Raw genomic sequence first — 20,949 nt, 5'->3', positions numbered from 1 at the left:
CTCCACCCTCCTGGGCAGGCAGCCTAAGCCTTTCTTTATAGCACACCCCAGAAAAATCTTCCCTTCCAAGTGAAATGATGCTATTTTCTGCAACTGTTCCTGATATATATGGTTTCCAGATCTTTATCGTGTACTATATTATTCTCTTTTGGCCAAAACCTAGTGTGTCATTTTTTTTGGTTAACCTAATATTTACTGAGTGCCTACTACCTTCTGGGCCCTCTGTTAGGCTCTCTTTAACATGTTATTCCTCAACCTGAATACAGTTGTCTGGATTTGCTACTCATTTTTAGTTTTTTCCTGATTATATCTAGCTTGTTTGTAGACTCTTTGAGGACAGGGGCTCTTTTTAAAAAAATATATGACTACATATCCCTTCTGGACTAGATAGACAGCAATCCTAATAAATAGTTAAAAGTCAGTAAATGCTTATTGATGGATTCTGCATAGACTTTACTCTTTCCCGAAATGTGGTTTTAGGCCTTACCTATTTACCCATGACTTACTGTCCTAAATCTAAGATTTTAAAACTCTTTTAAAAAATGTCTTCAGTGGCGACAGCAATGAGCCATTCACTAATTGGGTACCTGTGTGATTATAATGCAAAACCATGATTAAGTATCTCCCAGCCTTTCTGTTTTCCTGGAATGAATTGTTTTCCTGATGAAGCTTAATGCTTGTGGTCATGCCATATCCTTTGGTTGTTTTTCAGCTCTTAGAAAGACCTTTGAGGAGAAGGAGGAAGCTCCATATTTTTTTAACCTTGTTTCTTTTTGTGTCTTTGATGTCAGATGGGCTCCTTTAAGCCAGGAGGCCGAGTGATCCTGGCCACAGAGAATGATTACTGTAAGCTCTGTGACGCCTCCTTCAGTTCCCCGGCTGTGGCTCAGGCTCACTATCAAGGGAAGAATCATGCCAAGAGGCTGCGGCTGGCGGAAGCTCAGAGTAACTCATTCTCGTAGGTATTGCCATTTTCTCTGAGGCCAAAGTGTTATGTGAGATTGATTGTCTTTAAAGAAAAAGAGTAGAAAGGGATTCTTGTTTAGAAGACTCACTCTTTTTTAAACTTCTTTTCTCCAGGGAATCCTCAGAGCTGGGTCAACGGCGGGCCAGGAAAGAAGGGAATGAGTTTAAGATGATGCCTAACAGGAGAAATATGTATACAGTACAGAATAATTCAGGTATCTTGTCTGTTTCCACATGCCTTGGCGACATTCTGTACATAGTTTCCTTTGTTTTTGTTTCTTTTAATGATAATAGATAGCCCTGAGAATTTGGAGTTAAGTCTGTGTTTTATTGAATTAGTCTAGGCTGGTGTGTATTTCAGGTCTCATTTATTTTATTTATTCTTATAAATACTAAATATATTATTTATTTTGGTTTTACACCATAGTCTATGTTTTAGGATCTCTTAACATTGTCCCTTTATGTTTGTTTATATTTGCCAGCTGAGAAATATAAAAGGCATGATAAAAATGGGCTACTTGGTTTAAAGTTGTACCATGTTAAAAAAAAAAAAAAAGATTCTAAAGCAGTGGTTTTTAACCAGGCTAGTGAAACAGAATTACCCGAGGAGTCTTTACAAAATGCCTGAACCATGACTTAGAGATTTTCAACGAGTAAATTTGGAGTGGGACCCAGACATATGCGTGTTTTGAAAATGCTTACTTGATGCTTCTGATATACACATTTAGTTCACAAACACTGATTTATAGGAATAAATTCTGCATTTTCTGATAGTCTTCAGTAGGGAGAGTGGGCTGAGTCGTCCCTCACCCTCCCCTCTACTTCAGCGTCTGATTCATGCACATGCCCGCAGAGGTCATTTACTTGAACAGTGAAAGAAATAGAAAACAGAGCTAACTGAAAAACCAGAGAGGCCTACTATAAAAAGGACATATAGCAAACACAATTCAGGCCAGGCGCCGGTGGCTCATGCCTGTAATCCTAGCACTTTGGGAGGCTGAGGTAGGTAGATCACCTGAGGTCAAGAGTTCGAGATCAGCCTGACCAACATGGTGAAACCCTATGTCTACTGAAAGTACAAAATTAGCTGGGCATGGTGGCATGCGCCTGCAATCCCAGTTATTTGGGAGGCTGAGGCAGGAGAATCGCTTGAACCTGGGAGGTGGAGGCTACAGTGAGCTGAGATTGCACCACTGCACTCAGTCTGGGTGACAGAGCAAGATTCTGTCTCAAAAAAAAAAAAAAAAAAAAAGGAAAAGCACAATTCATTATGATTAATAAAAGTCTAAACATGTATTAGTAATTATAATAAAAGTAAAATTACCAAAGTCCAAAAAATGTTAAATTGGATGAAAGAAATCTATCTGAAATGAAAGAAGCTGGGATAGCTGTATTAATATCAGAAAAATAAATTTTAGGATAGATTATGTTCTCTGACAGTGCAATGAATACAATGAAATGAGATGTCAACAACAAAAATAGAAAAGCAAACACAATTTCCATTTGGGAATTTAAAAACACTTCTAAATAACTCATGGTTCAAAGAAACAGTTATACTGGAAATTAAAAATTCTTACAATGAAACAGTAATGAACATATATTAACACTTGTAGGATGCAGTGAAAGCAGTATTTTGAGAAAAGCATTACACAGATATTATTATAGTGGAAGTGAAAAGCAGAAAGTTAATGAACTCTAAGGGTCCAGCATACGTATGAGATCAGTAATGTAGAAAGAGGAAAATGAAATGATCAATAATGTCACCAACGCTTTTGCAGATTTCATTCTAGTCTCGTCATATATATGACTTCTTTAAAATAGAAATGGGATCCTAGTTTGGGATATTCATAGTTTACTTAATAGCATAAGAGTTTTCTATAGCATTATTATGTTTAGCAACTGCATAGTTTTCCATTGCATTCATTACCATATTTTCTTTAATCCTATTTTTGAATCTCTCCTTCCCCCTAAATTTTTGTTTTTATAATCATTGCTGAGGTAAATATATTGCTATTAAATCTCAGTGTGAAAATTCTTAATATTTTCTTTTTTTTTTTTTTCTTTTCTTTTTTTTTTTTTTTGAGATGGAGTCTCACTCTGTCGCCCGGGCTGGAGTACAGTGGCCGGATCTCAGCTCACTGCAAGCTCCGCCTCCCGGGTTTACGTCATTCTCCTGCCTCAGCCTCCCGAGTAGCTGGGACTATAGGCGCCCGCCACCTCGCCCGGCTAGTTTTTTGTATTTTTTTAGTAGAGACGGGGTTTCACTGTGTTAGCCAGGATGGTCTCCATCTCCTGGCCTCGTGATCCGGCCGTCTCGGCCTCCCAAAGTGCTGGGATTACAGGCTTGAGCCACCGCGCCCGGCCAAAAAATTCTTAATATTTTCTTAGGATAATTCTTACAAGTAGAATTTTTGGATTAATGGGGTAACATAAGCGTAAGACTTCTGATATAATGCTTGGAAATTAAAGTATTTTTTAAAAGTGTATTCACTTTTTTAGAGACACAGCCATTTGGAATTTGGGTTTGACTCTATAGCAATTTTTCTGACAATAGTTGGAGGAATCATTTTATCTTTTTAGATCAAACCTGTGTAAGATTGTAATTTAAAAAATCCATTAACTTCACATTCACTTAAGGCTAAGAATCTGTGAATTTTGTAATTTGAACTTAGAATTACAAATTACAGTGATAATTGGTCAGGTTGTCATTCACTTAATGAATATTTTGAATATATTATTTTTATCTCTTGCTTTAGCAGGTCCTTACTTCAATCCCCGCTCTCGGCAGAGAATTCCACGTGATCTGGCCATGTGTGTTACTCCAAGTGGCCAGTTTTACTGTTCAATGTGTAATGTTGGGGCTGGCGAAGAGATGGAATTCCGGCAGCATTTAGAGAGCAAGCAACATAAGAGCAAGGTGTCGGAACAGCGGTACAGGAATGAGATGGAAAATCTGGGATATGTATAGTGATTATCACATTAAGATAGAGCAGCTCGCTCTGCCTGTTGTTTGCCTTTTGTCAACTTGCCCTGCTTTGTGGTCCTTTTGATATGAGTACATTCCTCTGCTTAATGTTAATACATGTAACCCATGGTGGTACCATAAGATGTCAAAACCTGGGGGTCCGGGGGCGGGGTGGGGGGAGGCGGGTGTGGAGAACGTGCTTCTCTTAGGTCATAACGCTTTTGCAGGGTCAATTGTGTTGAGCTGCTCATAGCATGTGACCTACCTACCCCATCAGAAATAACTTGCCCGAGTTCTGATCCACTGGTAGCCTGACTGCTTAGAATTTGACTATTTAAAAGTTTCATTTTCTTTTGCAATTTTAGTTTTGTGTACCGTTAAAGAATAGTATTGAATTCTTTTTAGATCACAGTAAAAATAGGTTGGCAGAGATTTCAGTTTCCCAGGGCTTAACCAGAACGACCACCTCAATGCATTGTCAGTAGAATACATTATTAGAAACTGTTAAGGTCTTTCCTGGGACATTTTTTTCCTGCCATTTTCTTTTGCAGTTGTAGTTTTATGTACTGTTAAAGAATTGTATTGAATTCTTTTTAGATCAAAGTAAAAATAGGTCAGCAGAGATTTCAGTTTCCCAGGGCTTAACCAGAACCGCCACCTCAATGCATTGTCAGTAGGATACATTATTATAAACTGTTAGGGTCTTTCCCAGGACATTTTTTTTTTCTGTATCATGTCTCCCCATCATTGAAATGCAAGTTTTGTTGAATTCAAATACTCCCACTGAGCTTGTATACTTCCAAACAGCTAAACTTGATTTCCAGTTGTGGATTTCATACATGTAATTGCTGCCTTCTTCCCTCCTCTTTTTCCCCCCTCATTGAATCAGCTTGTCTAACAAGCTCATTTTCATGCCCCAGCTGTGCTGTGGGTTTTCCAAACCTCATATTTGAATATTCAATGAGTTTAAGATGGATATGATTTAAAAAAAATACATTTTCCAGTGGATTTTAGGAAACAAAGGTATGTTTGATTTTTCGATTTTAGAGTTACTTCTTCATTGATAGTAATATGCACTTATATCATGATCTAAACCATAAGTTCAGATTGCTTGACATTTTGTTTTGCCACTTTCTTTTTTGATAATCTGATTCTTACGCTTTACTTACATTTTCCTTTGTCTTGCCAGTCTGTTGGCCGTCCTGAAAAATATCACCACCTGCTGTTTCATATACAGAGAGGAATTTTTTAAAAAGCAAATAAAGTTTCACTGTCTTCGTTTCCAGTAGAAATATATACGAACTATGGTTTTACTCTTTGTAATTCAGCTTTCTTGAAGATACTAACAAGTATATGATAGATCACTTTGACATCTGATAATTATATCAGTATTATTATTTTCATTTTTTTGCGTTTAAAATAAGAAGCTGTATGAACCCAGGAGGTGGAGGTTGCAGTGAGCCAAGATCATGCCACTGCACTCCAGCCTGGGCGACAGAGCAAGACTCCGTATCAGAAAAAAAAAAAAAAAAAAAAAAAAGCTATAATGTGTATCTAGATTAACTAATGGAGTGCTCTGTGAATATTCATTAACTAAATTTTATCTATTTAATATATTTTATATGGGTAAGACTAGTGGTCATCCATATTTCTTTTGAAAGACCTCTTGATCAGGAAGTTTATATTTTAAGCAATATATTTGCACAATGGTCAGTTCACATACGATTGCTTGTTTTACTAATTAGAGATACAACTTCTATTTTTTCTCGAGAATTCTGTAGGCAAATAGATGGGGAAGGCAAATTACAATCATTCTTTTTCTGTAATACTTTGGGACAATTTCTAAACAAATCAGACCCATGTTTAAAAATGAGTTTTGTATGATTAACCCTTGTATAGTATCCAGTTACTGTCTTCTATTGAAGTGGTGGTTCTTTGAGAAGTAGAATTATTTTGTAACATTTTTTTCTCCCAGAAACAGAAGAATCAACTACTATTCTGTTAGGATTCTATCTAGACCTGTGACTCTTAGTATGATAACCCTTTTATTTTTTATTTTTTTGCAGTAATATATGAAGTAGAGTTGCTTAGTTTTGAGCAATTTAGGGCTTTTCCTATTGGCCAGTAGGGTTATTCATTTTGCTGCTAAGTGTAATTTTTTGATTAATTTTAACATTATAGTGCTGGCCACTTGGTTCTATGATTACCTAAAAATCTAGTTTTTTTTCTCTGTAGGTAGGTTGTATATGCACACCCCCCCCCACACACACACATGCACATATATGTTGCCATAGAGAGGTATTTCAACCCTTATTTCAAATAACAGTAGAAGATACGAACATGAATTTATATTTTGTAAAAATAGTATTCATCCACTTTGTTTTCCATTGGAAATAGTTTTAAAAGAAGGGTTCCCCTTGCTCTCTCCACTTAACAATTTCATTATATACATAGAAAAAGCAGCGGACTTAAGGGCTTGATGTTTTTTCAGGCCTTGTGTATTCAGGTTTCCAGTTTCCCAGTGCCCTTAATGGATATTATGAATGCATAAGCGCATTTTCTTTTAAAGAAAGAAGTTAGATTTATAGTGTTATTTCTTACTTGCTGTATTTCTTTGCACTAAAAAAAACCTATGTATTTGTTTTATATGACACTTTAGTACCGTATTGCCTACAATAACTCAATTTGCTTCTTAATTTCCAAACTCTGGGAAGTTGATAAATAACTTCCATGATCACTTGTAAAAGTTACATGCACATCTGAAAAAAAATCACAAATCTCTATGACAGTAGCGTGTGTTTTGAGCTTGTTACCTTGCAGTATTCTTCTCTGTTCCATAGGTGAAAACAAAGGGTGACAGAGGTTATCAGACAGGAAATGCCTAAATAGATACATCTCTGCATGGTACAATTTCTCATATTCATGTATTCCATAGACAGTGTTTTTTCTCTGTCTAAGCAGACTGTTGTTTCTTCTGAGTCAGTGATATGTGATCTTTGTTGGTTTCATTTTGTGAAGCTCAGTCTGGCTCTGTAACATATTTTAGGATTTGCACCTTGTGCTCCCCAGGAATTATGTTAGTGTCTTTATCTATGCTGTCTTCAAGGATGGACAGAGGCCTAAACTACAACAACAAAAAATTAGGAAAAAAAACCCAGAAAACTTAGATTTCAGTAATCATCCATAGGAACGCATACCATCAGTCTCTTTTCTCTGTGAATAATATCTTGTGTAAGTTGTCATAAAAAATCAATGTTAGAAGATGACAATTAGAATTCTTCTTAGGTATTGAGGGTAAGAAGTTGTAAAGAAAGAGAATTAGTGTTTCAATTAAAAGATTGGATTGCATATACCTTTGAAGTGCTTTTGTAAAAAAAGTTCAGTTACCAAACTGAGTGTGCCCTGTAATCCTTTTGAGTACACCGAAGATACTTTGAAAATACTTTGTTGGTCTTGACTTTGTACATCATGTCCTGCAACTTGTAAATATGTGCATGTTGTTTATGTTTGTCTGCCTGTCTCTTATTGTACTGAATTCTGCAAGGTGAATAATTCTTTATACCATTTATTTGGAAAAAGTTCCTCCTCCAACTCTTCCTCACTATTCACCTTTTAATTAGTTGGTAAACTTAGAAAAGCAGTTAGGATTTTTGAAGCTCTGAGTTTAAAAGAAGAATAGTGGCTACTTGACATTATCCTTACGTCCCCTTGACTTAAAAAGCTAACAAGAAGCATGAGATCTTCCGCCTCCTTTTAGAAAGCTTTTCTACAGAACTATATGCTTGCTTATAGCTACCTATCGACAGTTAGGACAGGGAGAAAGGGAGATATGTATGTCTGGTTACATCTTCCTTCACTCCTAAATTGGCTGGGACAGCAAGCAACAACAGTTTGAGGTTCAGTGACCTACGTAAAATGAGTCTCGTTTGTGTCAGGGGACACATGTAACTGTGTGACATGGTATTTTCGACAGAGAGGACTAGGAAGGGTGGTTTTGGAACCTAACCTACTTCATGTCCTCATTGTCAGAACTTAGGTTGGAAATCCTCTCTAAAGAACTTGGTGAGGAATATTCTAGGCCAATAGAGCTGCTTTAGACAGAAATTGAGACATGTTTTGTCAGGACAGATAAAAGTTTAATGCAGGTTTTTGAACAGATGTTTCAAAAAAATCTGACCTTACCAACTATTTCTTTCCTTCTAGCCAAATCATTGTACAGGAGTTTCATATATGATAAAAAAGTGTTTTGTTGTTGTTTTTGCTTTCTTGGCAGGGGAGAACCCCTACCATTGTGAGCTGTTACTGTCACTCTAGCTGAATGGACAAATAGCTGTGTAAATAGCTTCTCATAAACCATTTCTACTGATAGCTGTTTGACTTTTTCTTCCCATTACGAATGGGAGGAACATTTGTAAACTTCCTTTTCTGGGTAGCTACCAAAAAACGTACTGGCTAATGGTCCCATGTGACCTTGTCTCCGTTAAGCCCAGAATCTGAGTGCCTTTAGCAAGTATTAGCATTTCACCGAGAGAAGAGATGACAGAATTATTGCTATTAATCACCATTCATAAATAGGAGCTTGGAATAACAAAGGTCTGTGTGAATTCTGTTCTATATATTTTTTTTCCCTTTCTTAATGCAATCTCAATTTGATATCAAGTAAAACTATTGTCATTATTATCAGAAACCATACCTTCTGAAAATGAATCCAGTTGTCCCAAGCTGGCAGCAGACATAGATCATTTTTCACCTTGATCTGTGTTGCATTTGTACTCGGTGAATGGCAGTGTGGTCGATTGGAAGAACTTGACACTGATGTTTGGAAAAATTCTTTATTCTAGTGGTCATTTTCAAACTTGTCTTTTCTGTAGAGAGGGGAAAATTATGTATTTGCAACTAAAGCATATGAAGAGACTGGCACAATAATTATTAGTTGTGTTAGTTCATTTCTATATTAAATGAAGTATCTTCACGAATCAGGTTTGAGGCCATTAAAAGCAAAAATTTCCCTAGTTTAATTAATTTAAAATTCTAAATTGCCTGAGTACTTAGAATCTTTGAAACACATTGCTAGACTAATTTTATTATAGAAATGTTAACATGTTCCTCAACATTTTCTCAAGAAAATTTTCAGACGTATATCAAAGTTGGAAAAACTTCTCAGTATAACCACTGCTAGTTTCTGCCATCAACATTTGACTATACTTGTATTGCCACCTGTCTGTTCATATCTCCATCCCTCTTTTCATCCATTGATCCATCAGGTTTTTTTTTTTTTTTTAAAAGAACATTCCAAAGTAAATTTTAGGCAATACACTGCCCTAAATTCTTAGCATGGGTGTCATTAATTAAGGTTTAACATTCATTTAAATATCTTTTTTTGAAAGCGATGTATGAAGTTGATAACCTGAGCCAATTAATACACTTTTTTTTTCCTCCTGTGGACTTTTGTCTTCCAGTTTCTCTTCTTGTGTGTGCTTACGGTGAGGGAGGACAATTCTCAAATACAAGTTTATTTTAGAATTGGTCATTTTTAAATGCTTGTCATAAATTTTAAAATTTCAATATAATTTTTCTTTTCCCTACTTCTGATGATGTATTTTTGCCAAACTATGCAGCTTCTTCAAAAAACTGTAAATTACTGATTGGGGTTTATGAAATCAGCGAATACCTCATTTCAATCTGTTGCTGCTTTTCTCACTCTTGTCACTTCTCCTTTCACTACTTTGAGCTGCTCTACCAGAAGGTAGAGGGGAGTAAGGGTCAAACCCCTATATAATTAGCTGTTTTAAACAACTCTAGGAGAACAGATTTAGTAGCTTAGTAAGTTGAAGCTATTAATTTTTCTAAAGAATTCTGTTTGAATTCTCTGAGAATTGTAATTATCCATGTTTCCTCCAACTATAATTAGCAGAATTAAAAATGATTGTACTGTACAATGAGTTGTTGAAATTGTAAGCCTTAGTAACCATCTTTAGCTTTACTGTAGTCATGTTTAGAAAATTTTTTTTTACATATGCCTTTATTTTTATGCCCACTTTTTGTGAATAAATCTAAAGAATTTAAGTGACTTTCTTCAGGTCATGAAGATTCAGTGGGTAGAATTGAATCAGAATTGAAGTGTTCCAGATTCATATTCTTGTGTGTGTTTGATAAAATTCATGGCTTCCAAAGTAATTGAATACTTCCTTTGGGCACTTGGAGGGAAAATACATATTTTTACTAATTACACTTTTATTTTTGGACATTTGGCAGTTGTTTGAACTTAAAGATATTCTCATGGCTATAGTTCCAAATTAAGCCCGATGCAGTTACTAAAAATCTTGCTGCACTGTTGAATACTAATAATGCAGCATTTATCAGATGTTTTTGCATTTTGATGACCTTCATGATTCATTTATAAGTCTTTGTAAGTGCTTAAGCGACCCCCTCACTAGTGAAAATAATAAATGTTCTATATCATTTATTATTGGTGTATTCTCTACATGATATATTTTTTTAAGGAAAAGTAATTCCACATGTCAGAATGAGTGATATCCTAGGGCAGAGCGCATATAGAGCAGTTTATTTCTACTCTGCAAATATGGCATGTACAGTAACAAAACTCTTTTGGAGTGGCTGGTCATTGTTTTGCCCTCTTTTGGTACCTTAGTACCTTTCTGGGGTTTTGTAAATCGTGTGTCATTTGTAAGAATTTCACGTTAACTCTGCGTTACTTGGTGTTCACCTGTGGTATCCTTGACTGACCATAATGATTTAGTTTGGGTATGATGTGTCTGCTTTGAAATGCCTTACTGGAGTATGTCAGATCCTGCTTTAAAGCATTCCATTTATCTGCTGGGACAATAAGTTGCCTCTCCTTGGATATGTGCTCTAGATTCAGAAGCAAAACTGATTTTGCTTTCTCCATTAAGGTTGCATTTTAATGCACTTATTGTTTTAAATTAGAGAATAAAATGTAAAACCAAGGAAGACTTTAGAACCCTTCATTTAATGGCATGGCAAACTTTTAAAACTGCTTTTGCTATTTCACTAGAACTATCTTTGGTAAAGGATATAGCTAAAAAATGTCAGCCCAAACTGTGTGTAATTAGGGTGGTTGATTAAAATTTTCTCTAAATGTCATCCAGGGACTTAAGATCTGTGTGTGCTGCTGGGTCAGAATGCCAGTCACTGCTTTGGAAATCTGTGTTCTGGGGCTGCAGAATGACACCTGTGTCATGGGATTAAAACCAATCAACTGTGAATTGTGAAATTGAAATTGCTCTTTCGGTTTTATTTTCTTTAGCACATTGAGTATAGAAATCTGAAACTTATTTAAAATTTATACTGCTTTTGTTGATGGCTCATTTTGGCTGTGTATCCTGACTTATGTACTGATTTCTGATAAAGGCTTGACATTATTATAACAGGCATTTTGTGTTCCAATTTAATAAAATGGTTTCTGAGTCTTGTCTGAAAATTGTTTGGTTATGAGTTGAAGATCAAGGGAAGAAGGTAAATTGTCGACACTGAGACACTATTTTGATGCCGATTCTCCATGACTACGGGTTCCCCATTCATCAGTCTCCTCACGATCTGCCATGCTCTTCTGGAAATCATGCAAAGTACAGTAAGCTTTTAGGTTGGCAGTAGAATCAACCTAGCTGCTCACACTGCCTGTTCTCGCCATCACTGGAGTTAGCCTGGAACTGGAGTGAGTTCTCAATTTTGTTGATAGATTTTAATATTTATTTTCCCTTCAAATTTTAAGAAAGTTGGCCTTAGTACCATAAACACTGCTGGAAATAAACACGTTATTAAAAAGCATATACCCATTAGTGTTTTGGGTGTTTCACATATAAAATACTCTTACAAATATAATCAATTTATATATGCAACATAATTGAGATGTGGTCCTTTACACAGCCTGGTTTTCTGTATACAGTGTACTTTTGAATTTAAATGCTCATTCAAAAAAGTAGATTATAGGCTGTAAGATGCTGTTATGCTTTGATACATCAGGATGCAAGACACATACCCTTACTGTTGTGGGAAAAATTCTTGGGTCTGCGCACAAAAAAAATGTTTCTGAATGAAGTGAATAGATCACATTGAATTCGTGTGTTGTAAAGTACTCAAGGCATCAGCTCATTTTATTAAATCATCTCCAGGAGATTCTTAGCTTAAAAAAAGCCACGATAATATGCACCAAAAAAGTCTTAAATGATTTCAGATTTTCAGCCTTTTTAAAGGCATTTCTGAGGCTCATTCATTGGCTGAAAATCTATTCAAGATGAAATGCTGGGTGTTATCCTTTATAATTTCTTAAAAGGCTAGTGATAAAGTTTCCCAGTCTATGATAAATTTATAGAAGATTATAAAGATCAGAAATAGATCTTTTTGTGATGAGTTTTAAGATTTTTATCATCTGAGTTGAGGCTTAAACCACCAAGTTTTATTCTTAATTGTGGGATCTTCATAACTTGAAAATTAAGAATTACAAAAAGATGAAGACAGATAGCTATTGTGTAATGTGAATATTATTTTAAAGGGATCTGATTATGAGTTCTTACCAAAAAAATCCCCTAAAAATACATTTCATTGTTTTTATCTTCAAGTCTGTGTGTATATGTGTGTACGTATATTTAGGGGGCATGTATACTAGGAGGGAGTTAATGGAAATACGTTTTAAGATGATAAAATGCTAATAATGAAGTGTGTCCAAAGGAACAGATGTAAATTTGCCACTGGAAGAAATACGCTCCACCACAGGCAGTCTATAGCTTAGGCTTGGCATTTTGGATAAATCTTTAAAGTATGTAATTAGGACTTCAAATGTGTTTTGGCTGGAAGTTGCCTCTCTAGACAGGAACAAGATGTCTTTCATATTAGCTTCAATTTTTCATCTTTGCTGATGCCAGAGGCACCTCTCTAACCCTGTTTTCTAGAAATCCTTACACCTTACTAGGTTACGGACTTTGACCAACGGTATCTAGTGCCACCTTGTGGACTCTCTAGATTTTACAGTTAACAGTTTGTGGTTGGTGAACTAACTTTAAAGCAGGATGTTTGGTTGAAAACCACCTTGTGGAGGATATGAGTTTTTATCTGTAAATAAAACAAAGAAGTCATGTCTTTAAGAGATACTGAGGACTGTTTTTACAGCTTAAGCTGCTAAAGGATGACAGAGTGGGGAAGTGTTGAATTGGAAATCAGGATCCATATATATGTATGTATAGATACATTTGCACAGGCATGTGTGAATGTCTCATTTTTTGTGATTATTTAAAAATGTCTATTTTGTTTAAAAAAATCTATTCTCTACATATTTGGTTATGTGAACAGCAGCAAACATGGAAATTAAAATAATGGTCAATGAAAGCCCCAACCAGGAAGTGAAGGACTAGAAAAATCTTTCATCAAAGAAGACTTGAAAAGTTTAAAACACAATTATATACAGCAGCAGATGTTACCAAACATGGAAATCTTGCTGACATAAAAATTAAACTATAAAATATTAAAGTTTTCCCAAACATAGTTTATTTTGGGGGGAAACAATATTTTCTACTTTAATAAGCTAGCAATGAAGAAAGAGACTTTTTTTTCAAAAAAGTATTTTTATTAAATATTTCAAACATTCAGAAAGAGTACATACTGGGTAACTGGTCTCAGTTCTGTCACCAGTGTGTTCCTTGGCTTGTCACTTGATCTCTTGAAATTCAGATCCCCATAATTGGGGCATTAGGGGTGGATCTAGTTATTTCTTCTTTATTCCTTTCTCAGTACTATGGATAATTTAGAAGCTTGATGTTTTCAAAAAGAATTGATTTTTTTTTTTTTTTTTGGAATGCATAAGTCCCGAACTCACCGCTGAACTCCATGCTTCCATGTCCCCGTGCCCAGTGGCAATTGATCGCGGTTAGCAGTTCCTTGAGTCTTTTCCAGATATAGTCTATGTAACGTGAATGGAGGCATTCCATCCCCTCTGTTCATCACCTTGGGGTGGGGTGTGTGTGTGTGTGTGTGTGACCTTGGCAAGCATTCCATACCAGCACATGTGGATTTCTATTTCCTTATTTTTCATTCTGTGGTGTTTCGTTGTATGAGTTCTAAAATTTCTGTTAGTGATCCGCTATTGATGGACATTTATGTAATAATAATTTAAAAAATTAAACCCTTAAAAATTGTAAAATATATAAAATTTACCATTTTAACCAATTTTTTAGTGTACAGTTCGGTGGCATTAAGTATATTCACTTTGTTGTACAATCATAATCACTCTCCATCTCCAGAAATTTTTTATCTTCCCAAACTGAAATTTGACCCATTAAACAATAACTCCACATTCTCTCCTCGCCAGTCCCTGGCAACCACCATTCTACTTTCTGTTTCTATGATTTTGACTATTTGAAGTACCTCATATAAGTGGAATCATATGACAATTGTCCTTTTGTGCCTGGCTTATTTCACTTGGCATAATGTCCTCAAGGTTCATCCATGTTGTTGTATGTATCAGAATTTCCTTCATTTTTAAAAATTATTTTTAATTATGGATACATAATATTGTACATATTTGTGGGGTACATGTGATATTTTGATACAAGCATTCAATGTGTAATGATCAAATCAGGGTAATTTGGGTATCTTATTGCCTCAAGCATTTATCACCTTTCCTTCCTTGTTAAGGCTGAATAATATCCCATTGCACGTATCGATGACATTTTGTTTGTTCATCCGCTGATGGACACTTACGTTGCTTCCATCTTTAGCTATTGTGAATAATGCTACTGTGACCATAGGTGTACATAGCTGAAGACTTGGAAAATTATAAATTATTTTATATATGCAAAGTGTATAAAAGTTTAATTATTTTTCACTGAAGCTTTGATAATTTGAGTCTGTAAAACAAACTGACCATAGATTAACAGGAAAAAAGGCATACAGATTTAATATTGTGCATATGGGTATGGGAGTCATACAAAATATGAAAAACTCAAAGAAATGTCCAGACAGCTGATGCTGTAAACCAAAAAGTATCTGAGACAGGTCTTAATCAATTTAGAGTTATTTTGCCAAGGTTGATGATACACCCAGGCAAAAAAGACACTAGTCACAATAGAATCTGTGGCTCACACTTTTTTTCCAAAGAGGATTTTGAGTGCTTCCGTATTTAAAGGGGAAAACATGGGCAGGAGAGAAAAGAACGGTAGATGAAAGAGGCAAGGAATTGCAATCTTCTCAAGGTTTAATCAGCGTTCAGTGGATCCAAACTTTACATGTGAAAGGAGAGGGTAGAGGCATTTGTCTCATGCTCAGTGAATCTACATTTTTACATAAGATAAGTAAACAGAATAGAGGAAGCAGCCAAATACGCGTCTGTCTTAAGTGATCAGAGGTATGACTTCTGGTTCTATCCTTTGTCCGTTCCTCTGAAGATAAATTATTAGTTATTGTCAGGGTGAAATTCAACAGAACTGTTTTAGGGTAAGGATCTTGGGGGCCCACAAAAAATTTCCTTGTGAGCAAATTGGGAGGGAGGTATGTAGGTAGTCTTTCATCTTTGTAGCTGTTGAGGAACAAAATGGGAGGCAGTTTTGTGTGACTCAGTTCTCAAGCTTGACTTTTTCCCTTAGGTATGGAGAATATGGGGTCCCAAAATTTTATTTTCCATTCACAACTCTTTTCATACTATCTTGATGTTACAGAAAGAATAGGGACTTGAAGCTTGTCAAGACAGGTTATGGTGGCATGAGAGGTTATGGGAGGGAGAGAAGAGGCAAGGTGTGCGGCAAAGGTGGTCTTGTTATGCAGATGATCTCACAGGTAGCAACCCTCAGAAAGGAGAGATGGGAGGCCGGCTCACACCTGTAATCCCAGCACTTTGGGAGACCAAGGCAAGTGGATCACCTGAGGTCAGGAGTTCGAGACCAGCCTGGACAACATGGTGAAACCCCGTCTCTACTAAAAATACAAAATTAGCTGGGTGTGGTAGCGGGTGCCTATAGTCCCAGCTACTTTGGAGGCTGAGGCAGCAGAATAGCTTGAACCCGGGAGGCGGAGGTTGCAGTGAGCTGAGATCATGCCACTGCACTCTAGCCTGGGCGACTAGCAAGACTCTATCTCAAAAAAAAAAAAAAGAGATGGGAGCCTGTGGTAGATGTTTCTATAAAACCTTTGAAGGTGTCAGGCTCTCAATCTTTCCTTATTCTGGGCAAGGTAGGGCTTCAGAAAAAGCCTGTTTGCATCTGTTGTTTACTTCACTTTATTTCCTCTACATATGCAAATCCCCGTAAAAGACTCAGCTTTGCAGGCTGATTCTTGTGTTGCAGGCTCTCTGAGTAGTCATCTCAAAATATGTCAAAGAATTATATTTTGGAGTGAAACATTTTTTGGTTTCCTTTAGTCCCCGACTTGAAACTTCAGAAAGTTTCACTTATTAATGTTTGGGCGCAGTGGCTCACACCTGTAATTCCAACACTTTAGGAGGCTGAGGCGGGTGGATCACTTGAGCCCAGGAGTTTGAGATCAGCCTGGGAAATATGGAAAAGCCCATCTCTACAGAAAAAATAATAATAATTAGCTAGGCACGGTGGCATGTGCCTGTAGTCCCAGCTATTCAGGAGGTTGAGGTGGGAAGATCACTTAAGCCTTGAAGGGGAGGTTGCAGTGAGCTGAGGTTGTGCCACTCTATCCTGAGTGACAGAGAGAGAGAGAGACCCTGTCTCAGGAAAAAAAACAGTTTCACTTATTAAAGTAGGATTAGTAGCTATGGAGAGATTTGGGTTAGAAGTTTTGAGATAAGAGGGAGGAAAACAAATTGTGATAAGCAGAAAAGAACAAATATAAGTATGTCATGGCATATCTTCTTGAATCCATCTCTTAGTTGTGATACTACATCAGTTAAACTTGTTTCCCATTGCAACAGGTGGCATTGCAGTTGGGCTCTCAAAGTTAGGCCAAACATCTTTGATAAGAGACATTTCTATGAAAACAGAGGAAAAACAACGTTAACATTTGGAACAGCCTAAAAATTAGTTTCTTTAGAGTCTGGAGGGCAGTCAGTTGAGAAGATACCCAGATTTGGGTTAGAAACATCTTCAGTTGAAACAGACAGGCAGTGGCAATCTGGCAGATTTTCCTGTGTTGTAGTTTAGTTTTTTTTTTTTTTAGTTTTTATGAGTACATAGGTGTATACATGGGGTACATGAGATATTTGGTACAGCCATGCAATGCGTAAAAATCACATCATAGAAAATTGGCTATCCATCACCTCAAGCATTCATCCTTTGTGTTACAAACAATCCAATTATACTCTTTCAGTTATTTTAAAATGTACAGTTAAATTATTATTGACTATAGTCAACCTGGTATGCTATCAAATACTAGGTCTTATTCACTCATTCTAACTACTTTTTTGTACCCATTAACCATCCCCACTTCCTCCCCTCCCCTCACTACCCTTCCCAGCCTCTGGTAACCATCAGTCTACTCTCTATCTCCATGAGTTCAATTGTTTTGATTTTTAGATTTCACAAATAGTGAGAACAAGTGATGTTTATCTTTCTGTGCCTGGCTTATTTCACTTAACATATTGACCTCCAATTCCATCCATGTTGTTGCAAATAATAGAATCTCATTCTTTCTTTATGGCTGGAGAGTGCTCCATTATGTATGGGTATCACATTTTCTTTATGCATTCATCTACTGATGGACACTTAGATTGCTTCCACATTTTGGCTATGGTGAACAGTGCTACAACAAATATGGGAATACAGGTATGTCCTTGACAGACTGATTTCCTTTCTTTTGCATATGTACCTAGCAATGGGATTGCATGGTAGCTCAATTTTCAGGTTTTTGAGGAATCTCAGAACTGTTTTCCAAAGTGATTTTACTAATTTACATTCCCACCAACTGGGGTAAGATGATATCTTACCCTAGTTAAGTTTTGATTTGCATTTCTCTGATGATCAATGATATTGAACACCTTTTCATATGCCTGTTTGCCATTTGTGTCTTTTGAGAAATGTTTGTTCAAATCTCTTGCCTATTTTTAATCAGATTATTAGAATTTTTTCCTGTAGAGTTGTTTGAGCTCCTTATATATTCTGGTTATTAATCTCTTGTCAGATGGGTAGTTTGTAAATATTTCCTCTCATTCTGTGGGTTGTCTCTTCACTTTATTGCTTGTTTCCTTTTCTATATACAGAAACTTTTAAACTTGATGTGATCCTCTTTATCCATTTTTGCTTTGATTGCCTGTGCTTGTGAGGTATTACTCAAATTTTTGCCCAGAACAACGTCCTGGAGAATTTCCCCAGTGTTTTACTGTAGTACATTCATAGTTTGAGGTTTTAGATTTAAGCTTTAATCTTAGATTTTTATATAACACAAGAGATATAGATACAATTCATTCTTCTGCATATGGTTATCCAGTTTTCCCAGCACAATTTATTGAAGAGACTGTCTTTTCTGTAATGTATGCTTTTGGCACCTTTGTTGAAAATGTATTCACTGTAGGTGTATGGATTTGTTTCTGGGTTTTCTATTCTGTTCCATTGGTCTATGTGTCTGTTTTTATGCCAGTACCATGTTGTGGTTACCATAGCTCTGTAGTATAATTTGAAGTTAGCTAGTGTGATTCCTACAGTTTTGTTCCTTGTGCTCAGGATAGCTTTGGCTCGTCTGGGTCTTTTGTGGTTTCATAAAAATTTTAGGATTGTTTTTTCTATTTCTGTGAAGAATGTCATTGGTATGTGAATAGGGATTATATTAAATCTGTAGATTGCTTTGGGTAGTGTGGACATTTGAACAATATTGATTCTTCAAATCCATGAACATGGGATTTCTTTCCATTTCTTGGTGTCCAATTCATTTCATCAATGTTTTATAGTTTTCATTATACAGATCTTTCACTTCTTTGGTTAATTCCTAAGTATTTAATTTTATGTTTGGCTATTGTAAATGGGATTACTTTTTAAATTTCTTTTTCAGATTGTTCACTGTTGGCATAAAGAAATGTTACTGATTTTTGTATGTTAATTTTATATCCTGCAACTTTACTGAATTTATTTATCAGTTCTCATAGTATTTTGGTAGAGTCTTTAGGTTTTTCCAAATATAAGATCATATCATCTGCAAACAAGGATAATTTCACTTCTTCCATTTCAATTTGATAACCTTTATTTTTTTCTCTTGTCTGATCATTCTGGCTAAGACTTTCAGTACTATGTTGAATAGTACTGAAAGTGGGCATTCTTGTGTTCCTGATCTTAGAGGAATGGCTTTCATTTCATTTTTTTTCCATTCATATGATACTAGCTGTGGGTCTGTTACATGTGGCTTTTATTATGTTGAGGTATATTTCTCCTATTCCCAGTTTTTTTTGGTGAGTTTTTATCATGAAGGAATGTTGAACTTTATCAAATGCTTGCTCAGCCTCAGTTGAAATAATCATATAGTTTTGTCTTTCATTCTTATGATATGATGTATCACATTGATTGATTTTTTTATATGTTGAGTCATTCTTGCATCCCTGGAATAAATCTCATTTGGTTATAATGAATGATCTTTTTAATATATTATTGAATTCGGTTTGCTAGTATTTTGTTGAATATTTTTGCATTAATATTTATCAGAGATATTGGCCTGTCGTTTTCTTTTTTTTTTTTTTTGATGAATTTTGTCTGGTTTTGACATCAGGGAATACTGGCTTTGTAGAATGAATTTGGAAGTATTCTGCTCTCTATAATAGTTTCAGTAGAATTGGTATCAGTTCTCCTTTAAACATTTGGTAGAATTCAGCAGTGAAGCCATTGGGTCCTGAGCTTTCCTTATTGGGAGATTTTTTTGTTTTTTGTTTTTTTGGTCTGTTTGGGTTTTGGATTTCATCATGGTTTAATTTTGGTAGGTTGTATGTGTCTAGCATTTTGGCAATTTCTTCTATATTTTCCAATTAATTGCCATATAGTTACTCATACTAGCCACTAATTATCCTTTGCTTTCTGAGGTATCAGTTTTAATATCACCTTTTTCATCTCTGATTTTATTTATTTGAATCTTCTCTCTTTTTTTCTTAGTCGGGCTAAAGGTTTGTCAATTTTGTTTAACTTTTCAAAAAGTCAACTTTTTGCTTCAAAGATCTTTTGTTTTCTTCATTTCAATTTCATTTATTTCTGCTCTGATCTTTATTATTTCTTCTACTAATTTTGGGTTTGGTGTGCTCTTGCTTTTCCAGTTCTTTAAGATTCATTGTTACGTTGTCTGTTTGAATTTTTATACTTTTTTGATGTTTCTGGCTATAAATTTCCCTTTTTGTACCACTTTTGCTGTGTCCCAAAACTTTCAGTATGTTGTGTTTCCATTATCATTTGTTTCAAGAAATTTTTCAATTCCCTTCTTAATTTCTTCATTGATCCACTGGGTATTCAGGATCATATTGTTTAATTTCCATGCATTTGTATAGTTTCCAAAATTCCTCCTGTCACTGATTTGTAGTTTTATCCCATTGTTTTTAGAGAAGACCCTTGATATTATTTCAGTTTTTTTGAATGTTTTATGACTTTTTTTTATGACCTAACGTATGATCTATATTTTAGAATGATCCATGTGCTGAGAAAAAGAATGTGTATTCTGCAGCCATTGGATGACATATTCCATAAATATCTATTAGATCCATTTGTTTTATGGGGCAGATTGAGTAATATATTTCCTTGTTGATTTTCTGTCCAGTGCTAAAAATGGGGCATTGATGTCTCTGGCTATTACTGTATTGGAGTCTCTCTCTCTTTAACGCTAATAATATTTGCTTTATATATCTGGGTGCTCCAGTGTTTGGTGCATGTATATTTACTATTGTTATGTCCTCTTGCTGAATTGACCCCTTTATCATTATTATATAATGACCTACTTTGTCTCTTCTTATGGTTTTTGTCTTGAAATCTATTTTGTCTGAAATAAGTGTGACTACTCCTGCTCATATTTGGTTTCTAATGGCATGGAATAGATTTTTTCATCCCTTTATTTTTCTGTCTATG

The 20,949-nt window shown here is 35.6% G+C and overlaps 1 protein-coding gene across 5 annotated transcripts in view; it reads left to right on the top strand.

Annotated features, from left to right (window-relative positions):
* Window positions 1-11,393, top strand: part of LOC105489976 (zinc finger matrin-type 3) — a 54,686-nt gene extending 43,293 nt beyond the window's left edge. For 4 of the 5 annotated variants that reach the window (XM_011755163.2, XM_011755159.2, XM_011755160.2 and 1 more), the window contains 3 exons: window positions 792-958; window positions 1,081-1,181; window positions 3,723-11,393. In XM_011755163.2, coding sequence (XP_011753465.1) covers window positions 792-958; window positions 1,081-1,181; window positions 3,723-3,934 — 480 coding nt within the window. In that variant the 3' untranslated portion in view covers window positions 3,935-11,393. The remainder of the gene's footprint in view (window positions 1-791; window positions 959-1,080; window positions 1,182-3,722) is intronic. The other variant, XM_011755162.2, reaches the window with a different exon arrangement.
* Window positions 11,394-20,949: the final 9,556 nt, after the last annotated feature.

The sequence above is a fragment of the Macaca nemestrina genome, chromosome 2 (assembly GCF_043159975.1).
Source record: "Macaca nemestrina isolate mMacNem1 chromosome 2, mMacNem.hap1, whole genome shotgun sequence".
NCBI classification, from domain to species: Eukaryota; Metazoa; Chordata; class Mammalia; order Primates; family Cercopithecidae; genus Macaca; species Macaca nemestrina.
Note: the sequence above shows the minus strand (reverse complement) of the source record. Positions and strands in the feature narration are given on the sequence as shown.